General features: G+C 45.1%; 1 protein-coding gene across 17 annotated transcripts in view; it reads left to right on the forward strand.

Annotated features, from left to right (window-relative positions):
• The window catches only part of TENM3 (teneurin transmembrane protein 3), a 1,236,272-nt gene that overhangs the window by 1,023,685 nt on the left and 194,606 nt on the right, over window positions 1-17,981 (forward strand). For all 17 annotated transcript variants that reach the window (XM_080662244.1, XM_080662258.1, XM_080662255.1 and 14 more), the window contains one exon: window positions 17,202-17,439. In XM_080662244.1, coding sequence (XP_080518370.1) covers window positions 17,202-17,439 — 238 coding nt within the window. The remainder of the gene's footprint in view (window positions 1-17,201; window positions 17,440-17,981) is intronic.

Here is a 17,981-nt window from a genome sequence, read left to right on the forward strand (position 1 = left end):
TTTAAAATATATGAGTTCAGGAAGCAGGATGGAAGCCAATTTTAACCAGCTGTTTTGCACACACAGGGAATTATTTCTGTAATAATGTACATTCCTTCCCTCCTTTATTCTGGGGAAACATCACCCCAAGTAAACACTCTAAATGATAGTAAGAGGCACTTTTGAAAATTAATCAGGTGTATATATTTGCCTGCACACATTTAGAAATTTTAAAAGAATGTTTTTAAAGATTTTCAAAGAAAGAAATTATCTTATGAGCATATTCATACATAAACATCTTTGGCCAAAAATAATATATGGTAAAAAAAAATTATATATATATGCTTTATTTGAATAAATGGGAAAAGTCTGGAAAATAAAACCTTATCCCAAAGTAGCAGTTTATAAAGATACTTAATATCCATTATTTTTTTAAATCCTCACAAAGCCTTATGTATGAGAGTGACTATGATCCCCATTCCCAGATGAGGAATTAGAGAATCTAGAAAATAACTTGGATTTATTCAAAGTTACACAGGTACTAAATCTCAGGGAGTTTAAACCCAGGTGTTTTGGACTGAACGTTTGTTTCCCCAAAAATTCATATGTTGAGGCTTCCCCTCACCCCACCCCACCCCACCCCGACTGTATCTGGACATAGAACCTCTAAAGCAGCGGTTTTCAACCTGTGGGTCGCGACCCCTTTGGGGGTCGAACGACCCTTTCACAGGGGTCCCCTAAGACCATCGGAAAACACAGATATTTATATTACGATTCATTAACAGTAGCAAAATTACAGTTATGAAGTAGCAACGAAAATCATTTTATGGTTGGGGGTCACCACAACAGGAGGAACTGTATTAAAGGGCCGCGGCATTAGAAAGGTTGAGATCCACTGCTCTAAAGACATAATTAAGGTTTAAGGAGATCCTAAGGGTGTGGTCCTGACTTGATAGAGTTGGTGTTCCTAGCAGGAGCAGCATCAGAGGCTCACACTCTCTCCATCGAGGCAGTGGGGAGCAGGCCGCTGTCTGCAGGCCAGGACACGGATTCCAGGGGGGCCTGACCCTGGGCTCCCAGCCCCCAGGCCTGTGGGACAATGAATTTCCGTCGCTTATGTCACCAGTCCGTGATGTTTCGTAATGGACCAATTCTCCAGGTCTTCTTTCGTCTTCTCCACCCTAAATCAAGTGCTCACTTACCTCTTTTATGGGAAGGTTTAAGAGATGGGACTGACATACGTGTAGACCCATGAATAAAAGGCCAGATGTAGGAAGGAGTATCTTAGTCACTGGCTGCTTTCTGAACCCGTTTGGAGGGGAAGGGTGCCAGTGGCAATTAGCACGTGGCAGAAAGCCATGCTACTTTAGAAGGCACTACAAAGCCCCAGAAAACACATCCTTTGTCTCCCGAACAATAATAGTACCGCACACATGTGTAGTACCTTGCAGTTCACGGAACACGGTCGTATACATGATCACATTTTGCTGTCGGCTGTCATATCTCCCGTATTTAGGATTCTGTCCACTGAACCCTCCTGCTTTCCCTGGATGCTCAGTCATTACCGCCGCGGAGAAGTGTGTATTTGGAAGAGGCTTTTAGTGTTACACGCGCACAGAACGTTATCCCCAGATTATTAACGACAGAAAAGGGAATTACGCGAGTTTGCATGGGAAAAGTCGGGAAAATAAGACCTTATACCGAAGTCGCAATTTACGGCTCTCTTTCCCTTTTAATCAAAAAGCATGGCCCTGACCAGGATGCTCAGTGGTTGGAGCATCATCCCTTACACCGAAAGGTAGCTGGTTCGATTCCTGGTCAGAACACATGCCCAGGGTGTGGGTTTGATCCCCAGCTGGGTGAATCCAGAGGCAACCCACCAGTGTTTCTCTCAGACATCGATGTCTCTCTCTCTCTCTCTCTCTCTCTCTCTCTCTCTCTCTCTGACTCTCCCCCTTCCTCTATCTCAAAAATCAATAAAAACATAGCATTGGAAAAAACTAAAAAAGCGTCAGTACTCGGTTTCCATTTAAAAGGTCACTCCCATTGCAAATGGCAAGAATGCAAAAGATCTGGAAGGAATATCCTACTCACTGGCTAGGATATGACTTAAAACTGATTATAGTTTCCCTAGCCAGCGTGGTTCAATAGTTGAGTGTTGACCTATGAACCAGGAGGTCAGGGTTCGATTCCTGGTCAGGGCACATGCCCAGGTTTGGGCTTAATTCCCAGTGTGGGGCAGGCAGGAGGCAGCCGATCAATGATTCTCTCTCATCATTTTCTTTTTAATTTTCACCTGAGGGTATTTTTCCCTTAGTTTGTACAGAGAGTGGAAGAGAGAGGGAAAGACAGAGAGAAATATCGATGTGAGAGAAACACATCGATTGGTTGCCTCCTGCACTCACCCTGACCAGGGCCTGGGCCGGGGAGGAGCCTGCAACTGAGGTACGTGCTCTTGACCTGAATCAAACCCGGGACCCTTCAGTCCGCAGGCCAATGCTCTATCCACTGAGCCAAACCAGCTAGAGCTCTCTCTCATCATTGATATTTCTACCTCCCTCTCCCTCTCCCTCCCTCTCTGAAATCAGTAAAAGTATATTAAAATAATTTTTTAAGACATTGATTATAGTTTAAGGTACAATATTTCCAGACAGCATGGACTCCATACACTGCGGGTAGCAAATACAATATCAAGTGATCTGCAGGGTAAAAAGCAATGGCAACATTAACATTTGGGGGAAGGACGATCAGCAGGTTGTTGTCAGAGCAATTATTTCTCCTATAGTTGCTGAAATATCTTAAAAAATAACATCTACAGCCCTGACCGGTTTGGCTCAGTGGATAGAGCGTCGGCCTGCGGACTGAAGGGTCTCAGGTTCGATTCCGGTCAAGGGCATGTACCTTGGTTGCGGGCACATCCCCAGTAGGAGGTGTGCAAGAGGCAGCTGATCGATGTTTCTCTCCCATCGATGTTTCTAACTCTCTATCCCTCTTCCTTCCTCTCTGTAACAAATCAATAAAATATATTTAAAAAAAAATAACATCTACAATAAGGTTCAGGTAAAGTAGGCAAAATCTCTTTACTGATTTTAAAACGTTTTACAATTGTCATCAGAACATTTACAAAACAGGTCAGTTTTCATTTAAGTTTGAAAGTTGCATCTTGGCTTTTTGCATACTTGTTTTCACAAGCCATTTTAATATTGAAATCTGAAGCAAATTTAAATTTGATTTAAAATGAGTACCCCTAGATGTACCTTAAGATGTTCCAGGCTACAACGAAAGGTAATGCAGAGTGGTTTATTTTTAATATTTTTAACGTAAGATAGTATGGCAGGGTATTTATGGCATGAGTTACTATGGGGAACTTTTCATAACATTTACATTTTTAATCCTCACCAGAGGATATGTTTTTTGATTTTATTTTTTTAATATATTTTATTGCTTTTTTACAGAGAGGAAGGGAGAGGGATAGAGAGTTAGAAACATCGATGAGAGAGAAACATCGATCAGCTGCCTCCTGCACACCTCCTACTGGGGATGTGCCCGCAATCAAGGTGCATGCCCTTGACCGGAATCGGACCTGGGACCTTTCAGTCCGCAGGCCGACGCTCTGTCCACTGAGCCAAACCGGTTAGGGCTGTTTTTTGATTTTAGAACGAGAGGAAGGGAGAGAGAAACAGAAACATCGATGTGAGAGAGAAACAATCAATTGCCTCCCATATGCACCCTGTCTGGGGATTGAGCCCGCAACCTAGGTATGTGCGCTGACCAGGAATCGGCCCACAACCTGTTTGGTGCGCAGTACGATGCCCCACCAACCGAGCCCCCTGGCCAGGGCTGTATCAATGATTTACTTTTTGTAAATGTTTTATATGTATAACTAAAGATAATATGGCTTTTTAAAATTACCTTAATTGTTAATATTTATGACACGAGCTAATATGTTTGAAGGAAATATTATGTATTATGTAAACGAAAGAGAATTTCAAAGCTGAAAGTCTTTAGGATTCACTGGCTAGAGCCCCCTGTCTTCCCCCATGGCCATTATTTTACACGGGATATGCTGTCTGAAAAGTTTGCTAATTCTGCGTGATTTCGAATATTTGATTTGCTTTTCTTATTCTTTATAAGCCACTTGTCACATGGTAATGGGTTTAGCTGTCTTTATAGTCTGTCCTTATCCATATTCAAACATGTGCTTCATTTAGATCAGCTCAGATATGCCACTAAAGTCAGCAAAGTTTAATTGCACAAAAATCAGATGTTTATTAGGGAATGGGAGAGGAGAGAAGAGTGTTAATGATTGTATAGCAACAGTTTATTATTGTCAAGATTGGGATAGCTTCTTCCTGTTTTGCTTATTACTCTCAGGTGGTTTGTTTTTTTTTAAAATGGGTAGGAGAATATCCTGAAATATACACCTGAAACATTTCCAAGGTATTTTTATCCCGTTTGTATGAATGCATAATAGGTGACTTTCATGTATGTTTCTGTAAGAAATAATTACACAAAGCCAAGAATTTCAATGGAGGATGATATGTTTGTGGCATGGCTCACATAGGCACAGCACAAGGTGAACGGCTTAACAAGCACGAACCTGACGTTTGTTCCACCACCGGGATAGGCCAGGGTGCTTGGCACGTGAGATGAACTATGCCCTTTTGAGCAGCAACCTTAGAAGCCAAAATATCTTCCAAAGAGAACCTATTGCCATTCAAGAGAAGTTACCTTTTAAATAAACCAAGCAAAGCTGCTATTATCCAATAACAAAAAAGAACCCCATATAATAAAAGCACAGTGTGCAAATTGTCCCCTCGACCCGGAGGTCCTCCGGGAGTTCCGCCAGGGGGTGGGGCCGGCCGGGGGAAGGGAGGGGAGGCTCTGGCCAGTGGCCGGCAGCCGCTAGGGACCCCACCAGTGCACGAATTTCGTGCACTGGGCCTCTAGGAGCAGAGATAATCCATATGAAATGAGAAATAGATGAGCAAGTTCATGGTCTGTGTAATTTCACATTACACATATTAGGAACGTTGAAGGAATGTTTAAAAAAATATATTTTATTGATTTTTTTACAGAGAGGAAGGGAGAGTGATAGACAGTTAGAAACATCGATGAGAGAGAAACATCGATCAGCTGCTTCCTGCACATCCTCCACCGGGGATGTGCCCACAACCAAGGTACATGCCCTTGACCGAAATCGAACCTGGGACCATTCAGTCCGCAGGCCAACTCTCTATCCACTGAGCCAAACCGGTTAGGGTGAAGGAATGTTTAAGTAACTCTAAAGAATATGCTCTTCCAGCCTTCCGGACCTCTTATTGCTGTGTATTGTCCTTTCTCAGTCTAGCTTTTTGGTCGTTGAACTACTTTACGTATTTAAGCATTCTGGATCTTTCTGGTGCCACCTCACTGAGTTTCCTACCTCTCCTTCCCAATTTACTGGTCGCCTCTACAGTTGTGTCTAATAATGTACTGTTTAACCAGTGGTTCTCAACCTTTCTAACGCCACAACCCTTTAATACAGTTCCTCCTGTGGTGGTGACCCCCAGCCATAAAATTATTTTCGTTGCTACTTCATAACTGTAATTTTGCCACTGTTAATGAATCGTAATGGAAATATCTGTGTTTTCCGATGGTCTTAGGCTCTACAGTCGCAACCCACAGGTTCAAAACCACTAGCAGGGTCGCCTAAGACCATCGGAAAACACAGATATTTCCATTACGATTCATTAACAGTGGCAAAATTACAGTTATGAAGTAGCAACGAAAATAATTGTATGGTTGGGGGTCACCACAACAGGAGGAGCTGTATTAAAGGGTCGCGGCATTAGATAGGTTGAGAACCACTGGTTTAAACCATCCAACACATTTCTAATTTCCGTGGCTGCATTTTTCATATTTTTACACATTTTACTTTGTTTCAAAACTACCACATATTTTTCTTAATGCCTTCTTCTTATATTATTAACCATTTGTACACCATAAGCGTCCATAGACGCAAGCGATGGACCTTTTTTAATTAAATTCAAAATATCGTGGCAGTTAACTGTCCTTCGTTATTCTAAGCATGCTTGTAGTTTTATCTGATTAGATAAAAATTCCTGCTGTTGCTTTTGTAGGTAGCATTTGGCTCTGTGTGGTTGTTTCCTCTTAAACTTTGTAATTTTGAGTTGTAAATGCATTGAAAGCAGTGTTTTGTCTGTGAGAATCCTATGTGACTTGGGTTCAGCACAGAGTCTTTTAAAGAAGGTTTGCATTTGCTTCTGCCAGGTGACTGGGAAGGAGCATTGCTGATACAGGACCACTTTTTTTAAAGTTTTTTTTTTAATATATTGATTTCAGAGAGAGGAAGGGAGAGGGAGAGAGAGACAGAAACATCTGTGATGAGAGAGAGTCATGGATTGGCTGCCTCCTGCACGCCCCCCACTTGGGGATCAAGCCCACAACCAGGCATGTGCCCTTGACCGGGAATGGAACCATGACCTCCTGGTTCATAGGTGGACGCTCAACCACTGAGCCACACCGACCGGCCCAGGACCCCTTTTTATACTAATTGCTTGGCCGGGGGGTTCCAGAATTCCTTGAGAGTGTAAATTTCAACCTCATCCTTCCCAGGGGAGCCCAGGCCAGTGTTAAACATTTTCAAGAGTTGTTTTGTTCTCGGCCAGCGCTTAAGACAACACAGCAAGATCCCGCATTGCTCCAGCTGCCACGAGAAGATTGTTTTAACTCTGTTCTTAGACTGAGAGTACAGCACGGCAGGTAGGGGGTCTCAGTAACAACTGAGGCATTCTCTCCGATTTCGTCATGAAGTGGTTACAGAGACTGGCCGATCCCCTCCGGGAAACGCCAGTGTCGCCTCCCAGGCTCTCAGCACCCTTTCTCTCCCCTCTGTTTCTGGCCAATCCTTTCTTCCCGGTTCAGTTGTATTAACCTAAAGTGTAAGTTCTGCTGTTGGGCTGAAATGGTTGGCTGTTTTGTTCACTGCTCTATCCTCAGTGCCTGGAACAGAGCCTGGCACGTTAGACACTCAATAGATATACTAAATGCAAGTAATCGAAAGGGTATTTATTATATTCTACCCAGCAGTTCTGGGTATTTTTTAAAATATATTTTATTGGTTATTTACAGAGAGGAAGGGAGAGGGATAGAGAGTTGGAAACGTCGATGAGAGAGAAACATGGATCAATTGCCTCCTGCACACCCCCTACTGGGGATGTGCCCGCAACCAAAGTACATGCCCTTGACCGGAATCGAACCTGGGACCCTTCAGTCTGCAGGCCGACGCTCTATCCACTGAGCCAAACCGGTCAGGGCAGTTCTGGGTATTTTATAGCAATGAGTGGCTAGGTAATCTAGGTTACCACATTTCTTGAAATAGAGAGTACAATGGGCTCTCAAAGAAAAAAGAGAATACAAAGATTTAAAGATGTCCTTTGATGATTTCTTCTAATCTTCAAAGCATGGCCCCGGAGAAACTAAACCAAATTCTCACTAACTCAGTGGGTATAGTAAATGACTCCATCTGTGCTCACTTACACAGTGTCCTCTGGTCAGCACCAGTCTTCCTGCCACAGCTTCAGGCTTTTTTTCATACCACGTGTCTTTATAGAAATAGCCTCGCCATCAATCGTCTGATGTTGGTGATACGAAGGATATTGTTTACGTACACGGGATTTTATGGTTTTAAAGCACGTTTTTAAAACTTTTCATTTGATTTGTATGCAACTGTCTGAAATGTCTGTGGCAGATAATGGGTGGTGAAAATTTTTACGCAGTGCCCTATTTTAACCAGAGACCTACAGAGGTATGTCCGTGGACAATTCATTTTCAAATACTTGGCTTGTGTGAGAATCCCTGGATAAAATAACGAACCGGAGGAGTAGGTTTATGTGAAAGTGATTTTCTGAGTGAGGCGAGGTCTTTCTTTCCCAATTTCCATTATACCACTGCGGGTGGTTATCTTATTAATAGAGGATTTGGGAGGGCAGGTGGGAAAGGAGAGGAGAAAGCACTCTGTCTAAATATTTTGCTCTACTAGAAACTCAGCTGAGTTGCAGTCTTGCTGAAATCACGTATTTCCTTAACTCAGATTCTCCCCATGTATAAGGACAATTCCTGCTACTTAATTTTTTCCCTCCTAGGGAAGTAGTGGCAACTAATGGTCTGCAATACATATGATATTTTCTGGGCAAAGGAGACGTTTTTATATTTAATTTACTATTTTCGGTGTCATCAAGTTTTTAAATGTATAACACATCCTTCCGAATAAATCCTGAAAAGTAACCGGAGGAGGGAGGTGTTGTTCAATTTCCCGTTAGAAAATCCAGGAAAGCACCTTCCTCTGTGAGATCACTGCGTTCGTTGAGAATGGAACAAAAGATGAAGCCAAGCCCCACATTGAGGTTGGGATTTTCGAGATCCAGAGCTGGCTGTGATTCGTCCTTGTGCACGGAGGACATCCACGGCAAGCTCTGGCCACTGCAGTCAAAACTGTTAACCGGTGGTTGTTGGCGCCAATTCAATGTCAACAGGAATCCCCAGGAGGGAAACTATTCAGTGCAAAACAGCTCCATAGTGATAGGCACAGCTGAGACAGAGCTGCCGCCGGCCCGCTGTGGCCAAGCAGCTCTACTCTGCTCCTTGCCGGTCTGCATGGCCCTGGGCTGCCCTGCCGAGACATGGCAGGTGCCCAGCCCAGCCAGGGAAAAGCAGTCTGCAGAGGAAATGGGTTTCCAGAGCAGAGGGGAGCTGGCTTATATGGACAAAAGTCCCCACCCTTGGCCCCTGATGAGTCCATCCTCATGCAAATGAGGACTCCAAATACTCAAACTCTGATTGGTCCAAAAGGCACTATTCTGATTGGTCAGAATAGAGCTGCTCTTGTTGATCAGAGCTGTGGAGCTCTGATTGGACAGAGAAAGCCTCAGCCCTATTGGTTGAAATAGGGCCCCAGGAACTCCCTCCTAAGGGCTGGCTCAGATGGCAGGGACCCTGCATGCAGGCTTCTCCCTGAAGTGCAGTTTGGGGGAGAGGCCCCTGAGGCTGCTAGGCTCTGCTTTTTCACACATTTAAGCCCAGTTGGCCACCAGGAGCCTTTCTTGGTAGATATCTTCCTTCTCAGGGTTCTCAAAACTAATATGATAGCCCTAACTGGTTTGGCTCAATGGATAGAGCATTGGCCTGCGGACTGAAGGGTCCCAGGTTCGATTCCGGTCAAGGGCATGTACCTTGGTTGCGGGCACATCCCCAGTTGGGAGTGTGTAGGAGGCAGCTGATCGATGTTTCTCTCTCATCGATGTTTCTAACTCTCTATCCTTCTCCCTTCCTCTCTGTAAAAAATCAATAAAATATTTAAAAAAAAAAACACAAAAAACTAATATGATAGTAAAGTGTACAACACCAAGAGCTTTCTAGGTTTTGTTTTGGAGACCTGTGTCAAGGGAGAGGTGAGTTTTGGAAAAAACGTGCATTTTCTTTGAGACAGGTGGGAGGACAGGTAGAGGTGTGGCCAGGAAGCGAAGTGAGGATGAGTCCATTTCATGATACAGAAGCAGAGACGTCAACCCACCTCTGCTCATCACCGTCCATGGGTGTGGCTCCTCCTAAATGTGTCTGGTTCTGGAGCTGAGCTTACTCATTTATTCAGCTGGCAGTGATGTGAGTGCTTAAATCACCTGCTATGGTTTTTGTTCCGTTTATCAAATAAAAACAAGCAACTGTTAGTATCCAAGACGAAGCACGGAGGGATGTTCTTCTCAGTTTGGTAAAGTTAAAAATGTTTTTGTTCTTTTGTGTTTCTCTCCACCTCCCCCTTTCCTCTCCCCCTCCTGCCCTCCCTCCAGCTCCCTCTCTCCATCTCCCATTTGTCTTTTGTTTGCAGATTTGACTCAAACTGCAGACAATTCTTTCCCAGCAGCCCAGGTCCCCGCCCCTAGCTTCTCCCTCACTTCTTCCCAGGGGACCTTTGCAGCCAGCACACAACTGCCTTCCAGGGACGGCGATCCAGGGAGGGAAGAGGAGGACAGAGAGTGAAGGGAGTGGGCGGAGAGCAGTGGTTGTGGCCATGGTGACCCCTGCTCAGAGCCAGTGGCGGCCCCTTCTCCTCACCCCTCATCTCCCTCTCACCTGCTGATCCCGGCGTGAGCAGAGGCCCGAGCCCGCACACCAGCGCGCCCACACCCACGTGTTTTGATCTGCCTATCCCCCCAGCTTTCCTGTCTGAAAGCCCATTTTCGCTCTGCTCCCCGGAGACCACAGCCCAAGGCCATACATCAGACAGGAGCCGCACTGCACACACTGGAAGCTGCCAGGGTGGCTTTTCATTTAAAAACGCAAACCAGCAAATACGCCCGGATACATTAAAACACCAGGTGTCCCCTTTTCTTCCTTAACATGATCCTGCGGTCATGCCGGATGGGAGAGGCGGACCGGCGTCAGGATTATGCGATCAGATTCCTCTTCTGTGGGAATGGGCAAGATATTGGTTTAATTTTTATTCCCGCGACCTTTCTGATCCTTGTTTGCTTGCCTGTTAAAGGGAAACCGTTTGCTCCGCAGACCTATCTGATTGTGTTCTTACTTCCTGTGATCCGGGTCTTCACTTGCTTCTCTTTTCCTCACCACCTGCCCGTATCTTCCCACCATCAGTAAGTTACCACTCAGCGCTGACTGTGCGCCAGCCAGCCTCAGTCTCTCCTACCTCCCTCAGTAAGCACAGTCAAAGAAATGGGGCTCCTGGAGATGGGGAGCTTATCAGGACAGTACCCCACTGAAGACTAAGTGTCCCAGGAAAACGACAGATCCCATATCCATTGTCCTCTGTCTCCATACCACCATTTACCTCCCCGACTCATAACAGCAGACTTGTTAGGAACCGGGTCAAAAGTTTCTTTCCTTCCCCTGCAGGGTCAGCCAACACTTCCGCATTTGTTAGGAGTCGGGGTTTATAAGTTGCTTAAACTGGAATGTACCCCATTAGCCAACAAGCCCTTTTGTGGTCTAATGGTCGACCCAGACTGAGTGTGTACTGTGATCCAAGTTAGTACCCGGTGCGGATAGGGTCAGGTGACAGCCTTAATGACACTGTTGAAAAGCTGAGTTGTTTGGGGGTGAAGGGCTGAGCAAAATGACCAATAGCTTGTCTGACATTTATTAATTTTTGCTCAATCTATCAAATAAAAGCAAGCAGTAGGAACTTGCAGAAGAAAGACTGAGCCGAGTTAAGACACTGGTTGGATATGATACATAATTGATAGTCAGCATAGTGCCAGAATTTTTATTTTAAAAACAGAAAGGCAGGAAAGGCTATTTTGAAAAAAATAACCTGCACCTTTTCTAAAATATTTCATTTGGAGCATTTCTAATCATAAGCTTTAAAATACAAGAAAAACATACTTGGTAACTGATAATATATACTTTATATATTACATCTTATATAATGATATTTAAAACTGTGTATTTTATATAATCTTCCCGTTATTTGCACTTCAAAGATAGATTTTAAATATTGGAACATCTGTCATGGTTCCAAAGAAATATTCCTAAAAACCAGTTTCTGGTGGTATGGACCCTGCCTGGATGAGATGCCCCCCCGTCCCCCCAAGATGCTCATGTTGCATCCATGTCACTAACCAGTCAGCACATTCCTAGGAGTCTTTGAAGTTCACGGCTTCGTGAAGGTCCTGAGAAATCCAAGGAAACTGAAGTGAGAGGCCCCGCCTTTCAGGATCTAAGAATTTAGTCGGGGCCCAGCCATTATGGCTCAATGAATGAGCGTTGGCCCAGGAGGTCACGGTTCGATTTCCAGTCAGGGCATATGCCAAGGTTGCGGGCTCAACCCCCAGTAGGGGGCGTGCAGGAGGCAGCCGATCAATGATTCTCTCTCATCGATGTTTCTATCTATCCCTCTCCCTTCCTCTCTTAAAAAGAAAATAGTCAATAAAAATATTCTTTTTTCCAAAAAGAATTTAGTGGGGGAAATAAGACAATGTTTGTAATTAATTACTTTACAATTAAAGACAGTATGGGCAGGCTCCAATTTTCACCACTTCAGCTTCTCTTCATTGACTTCTTCACAAATCACCACTCGCTCAACAAATAATTTATTGAGTATTTATCCTTGTGTGGTCTTCAGTGGGTTCCGAAGTGAAGTGGACATGAACTTGGCCCATGGAGACTCTCGGGGGACATGAGACCCATAAGATGAGTTGTGATACCGAGGGGAAAGTGGAGAGAGCCGTGAGAAAAAGGAACAGCTAACATGAATCTCAGAGCCCTAGCCGGTGTGGCTCAGTGGATAGAGCATCAGCCTGTGGACTGAAGGGTCCCGGGTTAGATTCCAGTCAAGGGCACGTACCTTGATTGCAGGTTCCCTGGCCCTGAGGATGAGTCCATTTCATGATACAGAAGCAAAGACGTCAACCCACCTCTGCTCATTACAGTTGCATCACGGGGTGCATGCAGGATGCAGCTAATCGATGTGTCTCTCTCACATCGGTGTGTATCTCTGTCTCTCCCTCTCCCTCCACTCTCTCTAAATATCAACGGAAAATATGCTCGGGTGAAGATGAACAACAGTTAAAATAAAGTAAGTCTCAGAGAAGCGATCACTGACCTCTACTTGAAGAGAACCGGAAGGCTGTCATCTTAGAGTTTGAAATGTGTGGGATTTGGGTAGAGAAAGAAGGAACATGCCTTTCTGGTGAGAAGCAACTAAGCTTCACGAGGGGGACAGCAGGCTTGACCTGAACAAAGATGAGAGGATTCATGGGAAAACTTTGGCAAAAATACGTTTGGGGCTCTCTTTGAACAAGTATAGCACCTTTAGGTGTCAGAGGCCCTAGCGGGCCATTTGGAGTAAAATGACATGTTGAGAGCTACGTTCCGGGAGCAGTAAACCTGGTGACTGTGATGTGCCTGCCCCATCTGTAACAGCCACTGCACCCCGATTTCCTTCTCACGTCAGCGCAAAGCCGGTGTCAGTGGCTTCGCTTACGGCAAAGCCTGCGGTTAGCGGTTAGGTTGTTCCAGCGTGGATTTGCCCGCCTGTGTTAGATTCTCAGGGCTGGTCTCCCAGTCTCATCCCTGCTTTGTGTCTCCTCCTGTCAGTGTTGGACCTCGGTCATAAATCTTTCCCTGGATGTTCAGTTGTTCTTCGTATGAGGACTTGAGAATTTTCTCTCCATTCTCAGTGCCAGGAAGAGTTACATTTTTCTAAGCAAACGCTTTAATCTTGAAAACACTCCAAATTATGTAACGGATCTTGTTTTTCTCTTTGTTTTGACAACTAGATAACTTAGAGCCTTTTTTTTTTTAATATATTTTATTGATTTTTTACAGAGAGGAAGGGAGAGGGATAGAGAGTTAGAAACATCGATGAGAGAGAAACATCGATCAGCTGCCTCCTGCACACTCCCCACTGGGGATGTGCCCGCAACCAAGGTACATGCCCTTGACCGGAATCGAACCCGGGACCCTTCAGTCCGCAGGCTGACGCTCTATCCACTGAGCCAAACCGGTTTCGGCGACAACTAGATAATTTAGAGCCAGATTTGTATCCTACTTTAAGAATACGTAGGACTACACAGCCAGGATTTTGTCCGCTCACTTCACATCTGGCTTTATCTTATCTTTCAGTTTTCTGTTATTCTGTCTTCCTTTCTGGCTACGTTTAGTTTTGTTTTATCTTGTTCTCCTGTGTGAACTTACTCTGTCTTGAAAACGTGGGTGTAGATAAGCACACACTCAACCAGTTTTATGTGCTAATGAGTCCAAAACGCTAGAGGTAGCGCTGACCGCCAGCCGAGGCCGCCGGCCTTGCTTCTGTTTATGAGCTGCTGCGGAGTTTACATTTCTGGCCATTCAGCTCATCCACGCAGACACTGCCCTGACTCTGTGCCATCAAATTTTAGGTTGGCCCGAGCTTTTGTTATCCGGATTTGTTTTGCTGGTAGGTCTCCTGATTGTGTAGTCACATCATACGAGGTCCCAGCAGACAGGACGCCCTGAGCTGAAATAGCCCGGACACACAGCTGGCACGAGTGCGGGTCTTTGCAGGATGCCCGGTATGTTCTACGTTCCCAGACAATATCGGTGCTGCAGGAACGAGGGACCCTCGAGGAAGCCACAGGGGCACGATCTAGTTTGGAAACCTTACATGGAAGCTTTTTCTCGCTGGTTATCTTTTCATTTGCTTTAAGACTGAGAATCTTAAGTTCAACCTGTTGAAATATTGGATGATGATAATATATCCTTAAAATCATTTAATTTTCAACAACAGTGTGAACATTCATAATGCCGTCCCACTGACACAGTGCTTTCACCGGTTATTAACAGCGTATCCTTGGAACATGGAGACCTGATATATGTATGCAGGATGGCTGGGTGAATACATGAATGAATGAGTGTATTTCATTGAATCCTGAGATTATTGCACTAATAGCTCGATGGGGCAGTGTGACTTCCATCTTACAGGTGAGGAAACGGAGGCCCCCTGTCACGATGCTGACGGAGGTAGAAATGAATGTGGCATTGTGGCTGCTGCTACACAGCTCTTTCCTTTATGCACTGTAATACCTTATTTATAATTTATTCTACATGGAGTATTCCCCCGAAAATGCATACACACACTTAGAATAATTACAAAGGCAGTGTTTGTTAAAATACGTTTCATTTTCAAAATTGACCTGTAAGCTGTTAAAGTGTGTATACATTTTTGGGACACCCTGTAGATCAGGGGTCCTCAAACTTTTTAAACAGGGGCCTAGTTCACTGTCCCTCAGACCATTGGAGGGCCGGACTATAGTTTAAAAAAAAAAACTATGAACAAATTCCTATGCGCACTGCGGGCCCGGGACGAGTCGGCTGCTAATGGGCCGCGGGCCGTAGTTTGAGGACGCCTGCTATAGATCATCTATAATAATGAAAGTGTAATATGCTAATTAGACTGGACAGCCAAACGACCTTCCAGACGAAGCCGCGGCTGTGAGGGCTGAGCCCCTTGCACGAATTTCATGCATCGGACCTCTAGAATATATATATATAATATAGAATTATATGGAATAAATTATTATAATTCTATGTGTGAGATATAGAATACATCATGTATTTTACAATACCACTCTTTCATGGCACTATGCTTAAAAACACGGAGTCATCTGACCAACCCTCTTCTTCTTTTTAGACACAATCTTAGTGCTTTTTCCTGTTTCCATTCCATTGACCCCCACGCCGGTCTGTAGCTTATTCTGTCGTCCAACAAGCAGCTTGAAACGTCCCTTAACGACACGCACATGCACGGGTGCTGGGGAGGCAGAGCTAGTTAATTACTCGGTGTACCTCAGTGATAAATCTTCTGTGAATTTTAAACTGTTGGTTTCATTTTTTCCAACACCATGAAAACTGTGTGCTAGTTTAACTCTGCCATTTCCCCCAAAGGCTAATTTCAGTTTAACTGAGGTTTAGACACATAATTTATCATGAGCACTAAAGCCGTGGACTGGGCAAGGTTTGCAGGCGTCCTCAAACTACGGCCCGCGGGCCACATGCGGCCCGCCGAGGACATGGATCCGGCCCGCCGGGTGCCACTGCCTGTCCTGCTTAGCAGCCGACGCGTCCTGGGCCCGCAGTGCGCATAGGAATTTGTTCATAGTTGTTTTTTTTTTAAACTATAGTCCGGCCCTCCCACGGTCTGAGGGACAGTGAACTGGCCCCTGTTTAAAAAGTTTGAGGGCACCTGCGTCTAGTATGGGGATCTTCACGAATAGAGACTGGGCAGGGAAGCAGCTTTTTTCATGTATTTGGGTGGTATCTCTGGCCCTTGTTTCAAGAGTAAGAAATTATTACTTGTTAAATGATGTGAAATGGATTATTTGAGACCAATCGGAGCACGCGGTAATTACTGATATTATATGCTACGGGAGGGCTTATTTTAATTGGTGTACCCTGTAAAGAGGTTTAGTAAGATATATTTAGACTATTATACATCATGCCTTCATTTCATGTGACCAGAATTATAAAGCCTGACTGTATGATTTGGCCTCATCACTGCTGGAGTTCACATTGTAGATGAACGATAAGTCCCTATGTTTCCTATTCCCTTTTAATAGGTGCATTTATATTAATAGCATGGCTTAATACATCACTTTAAAATTATATTGCCCTTTGAACTACATTTAGTAAAAAATTGACATCTTTGTGTGTGGAACCGTAATAAGTTTAGCATGAAATTAAGGAGTCCTCTGTCTGCTTGCTAAAATGTAGTATTTGTGAATTCTGGCTTTTCCAAAGCTAGGTCATGAGGTTGAAAAGTATGGCTCAGAATCGGCAAACTTTAACTATGACATCTTAGCTTTAGGGAACCCGTTTCTGGGGGGTTACAACCTGACATTGTATTTCTATTTGGACATTTTCTGGATCTTTTATGATTCTGGTTTAGGACAAAATTTTTGTACCACTGACATAGGGGCACACGCCACTCTGGTCACCAGGACTGACTCCGCAGGCATTTCTGCCGCCCGCTGTGAAATCGGCAAATCTGTTGTGTGTCCTAATGAGTGTCACGGTCGTTAAGTCTCCGCGTGTTCTGACGTGGTAGCCAGATGTGATTCTGTTAAACATCCATGAAACAGCATCTGCTTCCCAGTGACCTTCTGCTGGAGAATCCTCGGCGTCTCTGAGCGGGTCGCGGCGCAGACCTGCGCGTCCGGGACGCACTAAAGCAGATCAGCGAGCTTGGAATAATTTATTGCGGTTAAATAACTCTTTAAAAAGCGCCATCAAATAATTATAGAGATTATGCGCATTTCGAAAACCTTTGTGTTCTACCGAAACTACCCATTTAATTTCAGGGTTGGTTTGTTTAAATAAAGCTGGAATCAAAAGGCGCATTAGGGGAGCTGTCGGATGTGTTTCCTGTAGGTGTTAATAAAACCAGACGAAGAAAAAAAAAAAAAAAAAGTCGGAAGCAAATTAGAACCAAAAGCAATTTTGCCATCTGTTGTATATTAATTAGAACTCTGTGTATCAAGGGTAAAGCCGCTCTTAGAGAATGTCGCCGAACACCCACTTAATAGAATAATATGCAAATGTATGAGGCTGTGGATTCACAGGCAGTTTTTCATTCTCATTCACGCGCCGCGGATCCCCCAAGAAACGGGCGGCGTGTGTAGGGGTGGCTGTCCACACACGTAGGTAATGCGTTTCCTTTCCGTTTTCAGAGCAACCTGCAAACAGCCAAGGCCAGTCCACCCTGCAGCCGCTGCCGCCGTCCCACAAGCAGCACGCGGCCCAGCACCACCCGTCCGTCACCTCCCTCAACAGAAACTCCCTGACCAACAGGAGGAACCAGAGCCCGGCCCCGCCGGCTGCGCTGCCCGCCGAGCTGCAAACCACACCCGAGTCCGTCCAGCTGCAGGACAGCTGGGTCCTTGGCAGTAATGTCCCACTGGAAAGCAGGTAACTCCGCCCGCGGCTCGGGGCGCCCGCTTAGGGCCACACGGAGAGTGCAGTCCGCGGCACCCGCTCAGGTCTCCGTTAAACACGCCCAGCCTTTTCCGTAGGAAAAGAAACTTACCAAACGTGCGTGCGCTGTTTTCTCTTTTCTAAGAACGGTTCCAGGTGATGGGTGATCTTTTTATTGCTGGGCCAGTGAACTCTCCCTTACTACCGTTTGTGGGGTTTTTTCCTTGTGCACAGATCATCACACGTGTTTAGACAAGGACAGGGATGTAAAATGGGACTCAGGGCTCTGTGAACACGGTCCGCGTCTACTTGGTACTAGAGATCCCTGCTTTCCCCGACGGTACTGGGTCCGTTCCATCGTACATTCGAGCACAGGTCAGGGGACTGTGAGCACACTCATTTCTTGCAGGATGAGAGGGGTGGCACCTGCTCTCCATCTTTCTTTCCCGAAACACCCCGTTCACCCCTAGACAGGGAGTCCTTCCTGATGATGAACGTTTCGGCTTCCTTTCTGAAACTCATCCTCGGGTGTCATC

This window comes from Plecotus auritus (assembly GCF_963455305.1).
Source record: "Plecotus auritus genome assembly, chromosome: 3".
Classification (NCBI taxonomy): Eukaryota; Metazoa; Chordata; class Mammalia; order Chiroptera; family Vespertilionidae; genus Plecotus; species Plecotus auritus.